Source organism: Plectropomus leopardus, chromosome 18 (assembly GCF_026936395.1).
Source record: "Plectropomus leopardus strain MGB_pleo_1.0 chromosome 18, ASM2693639v1, whole genome shotgun sequence".
Lineage (NCBI taxonomy): Eukaryota > Metazoa > Chordata > Actinopteri > Perciformes > Serranidae > Plectropomus > Plectropomus leopardus.
Window position 1 is genome coordinate 3,414,335 of NC_142193.1, and position 7,561 is coordinate 3,421,895.

Genomic DNA, 7,561 nt, shown 5'->3' on the forward strand with positions numbered 1-7,561 from the left:
TGTTAAATTGGAGATTTTTAACAGGGGGCTCTATGGGAATTTATGGGATTTTGGCCATAAGAACTGTAGGTTTTCGCATTTCTGCATTTCAGCCAGTTGAATTGGTCAAAAGCTCTTAAAAAGGCGAGTAAATCATTTTTAAGTTTCCAATTTTTGTCAAAGTACATTTTCCAGAATCAAAAGTGAACTTTATCTATAGCGTAATATACTTTTGTGACTTATTTTACAAATCAATGCAGAAAGTCAGCTTTGTACTTCTGTTGAGAATTGTTGAAAATAAGAAAAAATAAAATCAGGCTTTAATAAGTTGGTCCACGGTTCCTGCAGCCTAAGGCAGGGTAAATTTAAGACTTTTAAGACTTTTTCAATGCCACTCAGAATTGAGTTAAAGGACAATTTTCTGTTACTACACCTAAAGAAAAATGGTTTTATTTTGCCCAAATTTTTATTGTAGCATAAAACATGACTTTTGAAAAGAAAATGTCATAGATCATATGTCATATGTGATGAAAAAACAACCCTTTTTAGAGTGGAACACATGAAAGACGATGAACATATATTATTCTAAAAGTATCTTTCTAGTTAACCAACAGAAGTGGTAAATATCTGGCATTTCTGGTCTATTTGTGTTTCTCAAGCTGCATGTGAGATTCCACTGTTTGGATTCCCATCATGAAGAGCTTAAGAAGGAAAAAAAAAAACAAACAAAAAACTGACTTTATCAATTAATTTGAGACTTTCGATGCAACATCAGGAGAACAAAAACGATTCATAAATTCTTACTTCCCATGTCTGGCCTTATTTTTTTAATTAATTATTTCAATACCTTTTAAGACTTGAATTTATTTATGCAGCAAATCTGTTCCTGTGAGTACCAGCCCATTACATTACATTATTATATTATTATATTATTATTTGCATTATATAATTTCTGGGTGTCATTCTGGTGTTTTGCCTTGGAATTTGTCATTTTTACTATTTTCTATCTGATTACATATAAAGAAAATACATGCTATTTCCACTAGGTGCACTGTCATTATCAATGTTGCTGCTTATCATTGACATATCCCAGACTGTGATCATATAAAAGATCTTCTTTGCATGTAGTACAATAAAAAAATAATTCTTTTTGTATTTGTTTTTTACGAAAAATTAAAAACTCTTTTAAAAAATAAACTCAATAAAAGTAGGAAATAATATTTATGTATACAATTTTTTAAAGCTCAATTTTGAAAAGCTCAGGCTAGCCAAAGTCTCCACTGTTAAGTCAATGTGATGAATTAAATGTGAAAAATAAAGGCACGTTTCCAGTAAATAATGCCAAAGTTGCTCAATAATTTATTCATGTTAACATTTTACAAAACAAAATGTACACGATATAAAAAACAATTTGTTGTTTGAACTTACAAACCAACCATTCAGCCAACTCTGAAACACACCCGACTGTGACAAGCAAACAAACTTTGGTGAGGAGTGAAAAACAATGGAAACTTGCAGGGCTGGATTCAGCAGCCGCACAGTGTCAGTCTGTACATGTCATGTTTGTGGCACATTTTAACTATAGTCCCAATGACATACCTTCACTGAACACTGGGCTGTTTCTAATCTACAATAATCATAATGGTCTTCTTTTGATCAACAAAAGCGTTGTCTTGATATCCCCTAACAGGCGTGTGGGTGAACGTCATGCAACATAAAGATTTGGAGTAAAGTGAGACACTGAAACTTGAAAGGAACAGGAACGATGCTCGGGCCTGCAGGGTTCTGTTGACAATACAGTTTGTACAAAGTAGTGAAACTAAATATCCTTCAATCTTGGAGTGAGTGCATCAGTGAGCGTTCGTCATATATTGCACAGGTTCTCCTCTGTTGCCTCCTCTGGAGCTAATGTCTCTGTGCAGCGCTCCGTCAAGGATGGGACACGAGGGGAAAATGTTTCGGGGGTGAAGGGAGGTGTTAACATTTGGAACAGATTTTAGAGCCAAGGTGTGAACTCGGTTAAAGACGTCCCAACTTGTCTGCAGGACTGGCAGGTTTTCCTCTGGTTCCAAAGTATTACAGACATGGCTGCTGAGAAGGTCCACAAACGAGCAGCGGCTCCAAAGTAACGTCTGACCTCAGCACGGCTGCCACCCTCCGTCTCATCTCTTCTTCTTGCTGTGTCGGAGCATCTTCTTCCTCTTCAGGATCATCTCGTAGAGTTTCTCCAGGCCGGGCTGCAGGCCCTGACCATCCAGCGCTGAGCAGCCCTGTGTGTGGTGCAGCGTGGACGAGCTCAGCTCATGGAGAGCCAGAACTTTCTCCACCTGAAACACAAGAGGCAGAATACAAAACGTCAGTTACAGTCTGACATCTGACAATATGAGACAGCAAAACGGGTCTTTCAGTGATGCAGTGTTAACTGTTGACTTGAACTGGTCTCAATTACTCTCAGGACTCGAGTTCATTTACAGGTACAGAACAGGTTGTTATTTTTCCAATAATGGATCATAATTTTACGTATTTAAAACAACGTAGCATAACTATTATAATTAAAGCACTTTTCCTAAGTCTTGTGTTTTTTTTTTATCTTTCGATGGGTTTTTTTTATTACTTTTTTGATTACTTCTTTGAATACTCGTTGCCTTCTTTTTTCTTTTTTTTTTTTCCAAATCAAGCCAGTTTGCTCAAGTTTCAAAGGGTCAAAGTAGAGGGAAAAAAGAAAACAAGGGGTAGGCATGTAGGAAAAAGTACATTTATAATTATCATGATAAAATATTAAATTTATGTTACAGAATTATACATTTTTATGCATTTTTAAGTCATTCCTAAACGTGGTTTCATGCTCTTAAGTACTACTTTGATTATATTTTGATACAAAGCTGCAAAGGGCTGCCAAAATTTGATATCTTTCACTACTTATTAGTTACCATGAAATGTTACCAGGCAAAGAGGTGCAACAAGGACAGAAAGAGCCGTTATCTATCAAAGCTGAAATAATTAGAGAAGATTTATTGGTTTGCTCGACCTGTTCTTATTCCCAGGCCTTCAAATACCAATGCTGTATCACGCCCTTCAGCATCTCACAGTGACACACGGGGGAAGCCTCGAGCATGTCCATGTGACACACAGCTCAAAGACATCGTGGTTTGACTCGTTAAATGCTGTGTAACAGCCGGGGTTAGGTTCAGGCTGCAAAACCACTTTGTTGAGTTTAGAAAAAAGTGTTTTGGGTTTAAACGCTGTAAGGTGAATGTGGGTGGCGTCAGTGTGCGATGACCGTACACACGTTGCATCACATTATGTTAAAAACAACAGTGGCTTTAGGTTTTACAGGGGATGCGCATAAGTTACACAACTTTACATTTAAACAACACTGACTTTTGGTGTCACACAGAAAGTGACCTGCAGGCTCCTGACTGAAAGACTTGTTTTGTTCGACCCCTCCTCCCACCTCATGCAGACTTTGTTGGGGCTGCCCTCTGAAAACCGGAGGCTCAAATCATTAGTCATTAGTTGACTAAGATTGCTTCAAGACCAGCAGCTGTTTGTTTTTCTGAACAGTGTACTTCTGCGGATGTTTTGCTTCTTAGATTTTGCTGTGTAGTGAGTGCTCGACTTTCACACTACTCTTTGCAGCTGTGGACATGCAGGCAGCAGCACAGAGGGGGAGAGAGACCGCACAGAACTATGAAGAAGTGGTGAATCTACAGTTCTCAGCAAGTTATTATGCTACATTCTCTGGCTTTTGTTTGATATCTTATGTTGGAAAAAAAATGTTATTGTACATTTGAGATCTATTGTTGGGGACAGCCCTAGACTTAGTTGCTCCTAAGTGTCTTATCTTAATTTGAACTTGACTTTGGTGTCATTATCACACACTGGAGAGTGTAACAAAAAATGCAAAAAATGTTTGACATAAAACCAACTAAATTGTGTGATTTATGCTGGGATCTGTATCAAACAAGCATACAAACAAACAAGCGTCCCTTACATCTTGAACATTATCCTCAGGCTGGGGCATCTCTGCAGTGCCAAAATGCGTCATTCATAATGGGTTGTGACACAACTTATCCCCCGTATAAAAAAATTACATCTCCTATGATATGGATATTGCAATTGGCCACTCTTCAGTCCATTTTCAGCCTAACTTGTTTTTCAATGCTAATACCGGTGTGATACTATTTTGAGTTTTAATTTAGATACTAAAGCAATACTTTGACAACAAAACATCACACAAATGGTGACTTTTCCATATTATATTTGGATGTTTAGATACTTGGTTAACACTTGTTAATGTTGGAACTAAATCAGCTCTGTACAACAATAGCAAGCCATTTTTCTAACATTAATTACCTCTGAGGCTGACACAGCTCCATCCAGGTCCTGTTTGTTTGCCAGAACCAGCACGGGCACCCCCTGGTTCTCAGCCGACCGGGTGATCCGGTGGAGCTCCACCTTGGCCTCCTCCATTCGCTCCGCCTCGGCCGCATCCACCACGAACACCAGCCCGTCCGTCCTCCTAGTGTACGACTTCCAGAGGGGCCTCAGCTTCTCCTGACCGCCGACATCCCACACCTGGAACGTGGTGGTGTTGGTTTTGGAGTTCCCCATGGGAACTTTAATCCGCTCCATGTTGAAGCCTTTGGTGGGGATCGTCTCGACAAACTCCCGTAGCTTGAGTCTGTAGAGGAGAGAAGTTTTCCCTGCAGAGTCCAAACCAATCACCACTACATGTAGAGACTGGAAGCTGGGCAGGAACGGGGTGTTGGGGGCGATTTCTGTTAACTGGTTTCCCATATTTAGGTCCTGTAAAGTGGAGTGTTCACTCTAAAGTTTATAGTTTCCTTTGGCAGGTCTTCCTCTCAACTCCCACTCTCTCGCTGTTTTCCTGGGTCCTTGTCTCACTTGCTTTTTGTGTCCTTGGCAGCAAAAAAAGTGTGTGTGTGTGTGTGTGTGTGTGGACACTTTGAAGGTGGCAGGAGGGACAGGGAGGGGACGGTTTGGCTGGAGAGCGGTTCACACTCCTGGCCTCACTTCAAAGGCTGGTACAGGATGATGAGGGGACAGACCACTGGCTGCACTCACTGCGGACAGGAGATAAAAAGGGAGTGGGGGAGGAAAACATGAGTCAGCTATTTTAAGAGGGGCACTGGGCTGTCAGTAATTAAGAGAAACAGAGACTTAGCGCAGCTACAATCCACTGTCACACCACGGAGAGGACAGAATTGTATGTCTTTTGTACATTGTACACTTCTTTTATAGTAAATTCTATACTTGATTAGATATGACTACAGTGGTAATTTTACATAAAAAGAACAAATTAACCCTCTAAAACCTTATTCTTGTGCTGTTTTCAGGCACCTCTGACAAGTATTTAAACTGTTAAAAGCACAAAGTTGTTTAATTTCTTTCAAAAACATGGAAAAGGTGATGAGCACCTTAGCAAGAAATGAGTAGACTTAAATAAATATTTCGAAAAGGTTAGAAAAAGAATATCTAGGGGATAAAGAAAAAAGCTAGAGATAATTGTGTATTTATAGTAGTAATCGTAATCATATATTTTAAGATTATGTTACATCAAATATTATAATATTTTAAATGGTTTTCCTCAATCATGTGAGTGTACTCTTTTTTAAAATTATTATCAATTTTCAGATATTTTCTTGCACTTTTATGAATTTCTTGCTAATCAGGGAGTGATTTCTTCCTTGGTTGCTCATTGCCACTACTTATTTATTTATTCATTCAAACAAATCAAGCCAATTCGCTCAGGTTAAAAGGGTTAAAGGAGAGGGAAAATGGAAAATGCAGGGAAAAACTACAAATATTATCATGACTACATATTCAATTACTTGAAGTTTTTTTTTAAGATTTACCATAATTTCAAGCACTTTTCCCAGGTCATTTCAATGTTTATTTTTTTCTTTCTTTTTCTCTTTTTATTATAATTATTTTCAGGTAATTTTCCCGTACTTTTGACTAATTTCTTGCGTTTAATTGTGTCAGTTCTTCTGACATTGCTCACTGCCCTCTTCCTTTGTGTTTCAGAGAAATGAAGCCAGTCAGTTCAGGTTTCAAAGGGTCAAACATGTTTTTTTTTTTAAAAAAAAAAAAAAAAACTTTAGTGGTAAAAAGCAGATCATCTTTTGTTCTGACAGTGCAGTGAATGGAGAGCCATCGCATTTGCAGGGCAGAGAGCACCGTCAGCAACTGTGGTGTTTTCTAGCTGTCTCCTGCACAGGACGAGAAAAACATGGATCAAATAGATCCTCTGTTCTGGCTTTTTATAGAGTCAAACATAGTCAGTGCTGATGCTGAGGTAAGTTAGTCACCCCAACAGCACAAACACTGCAGGTCGTAGATGTAATTCGGATAAACACACAGCCTCAATCATTAACAACAACAGAATGAAACGTGCGCTCAGACGTGTTAAAGTAATTGTACTGCACAATCAAGAGTTATTATTTAGTTACAAAAGTTCAAATTCGTTTTTTTTTTAAAGTACATTTCCTTCTCTTTGTGCTGCGCGGCGGAAGGACTTACAGGACCAGTGCCGCCGGTCTAATCACTGCCAGCCGCGCGCCCCGACAAAGTCAGCGCGTAGGGGTTATTTCAGTGATAAAAATGTTAATGTTTCTCACCTGTCGGCACTCCCAAGCTCTTTAAACTAGTCGACATGTTGCATAACGACGACTTTGTGAACAGTATCCAAGTTTAACGCCAAAATAATCCCAGTACGTTCGTTTCCAAGACTGCACTGTGCAGACTGAGTGTGCTCTGCGTTGGTCCGACGACGACTGGCAGCGGAAGAGGAGTAGCGCGAGGAAAAGCACGAGCAACCCCCCGCTGATGACGTCACAGCAGCGGGAGGGACAGAGACAGAGAGGACCGAAACATGTCCAAAAAAAAAAAGAATATATTTGAAAAAGAAAATATTTGATCTGAAGTTATCCTTTAGACAAGATAAGATCGAAAATAACTGGAACGTTTATGTACTATCCTAGCAAAAAATAAAAAATAAATAAATTAAACAAACAAACAAGAAACAACAATGCATACATTTAAATTTAATTTAATTTAATTTATCTTAAATAAAATAAAATAAAATAAAAGGGAGGGAGGACTTGGAAAATGAAGGAGAAACAGTCCCTAAAAAGTGAAGTTATTCATTGTTGTAAGGGTTGAATGTTTTCAGATTTTTGTAATCATTTAAATTTGCTTTATTTTTAAACACACACACAAAAAAATTGTTCTTCAATTTGATTATTGGCCATTGCTAAGTTTGTATATAGTATAGTGAAAGAAGTATTAATAAATTAATAGGAACAGAAGGAATTAATAGCAATGCCAGAAATGTAAAAAAAAAAAAAAAAAAAAGCTCCTCAGTGCAGTGTTATCTAATTATGAAGAGGTTATAATATATCACCCAGTCACCCAGACATTGTACACTTTTGCAAGCCAAATTAGGAAATATAATGCCTTGACTACAAATACATTTTAATACACATTTAACAGCAACAAAGCTGCTGGAAAAGCAGTGATGAATCGCTGAAAAAACATCTGGCATAAAAGCCACTGG

At 38.2% G+C, this 7,561-nt stretch overlaps 1 protein-coding gene across 1 annotated transcript; it reads right to left on the reverse strand.

Moving 5' to 3' along the window:
- Positions 1-1,315: 1,315 nt before the first annotated feature.
- Positions 1,316-6,792, reverse strand: LOC121956788 (ADP-ribosylation factor-like protein 4D). Its single transcript, XM_042505172.2, has 3 exons — positions 6,624-6,792; positions 4,336-5,066; positions 1,316-2,306 (listed from the first exon to the last, which is right to left on the reverse strand). The coding sequence occupies exons 2-3, from the start codon at positions 4,777-4,779 to the stop codon at positions 2,142-2,144; spliced, it is 609 nt and encodes a 202-aa protein (XP_042361106.1). The 5' UTR covers positions 4,780-5,066; positions 6,624-6,792; the 3' UTR covers positions 1,316-2,141.
- Positions 6,793-7,561: the final 769 nt, after the last annotated feature.

Excerpts from the sequence above, each read along its gene's own strand:
- LOC121956788 (XM_042505172.2), bottom strand. The coding sequence starts at position 4,779 with ATGGGAAACCAGTTAACAGAAATCGCCCCCAACACCCCGTTCCTGCCC. Across the intron at positions 2,307-4,335 it reads GAGCTGTGTCAGCCTCAGAG|GTGGAGAAAGTTCTGGCTCT; the intron begins GTAATTAATGTT and ends CTTGTGTTTCAG.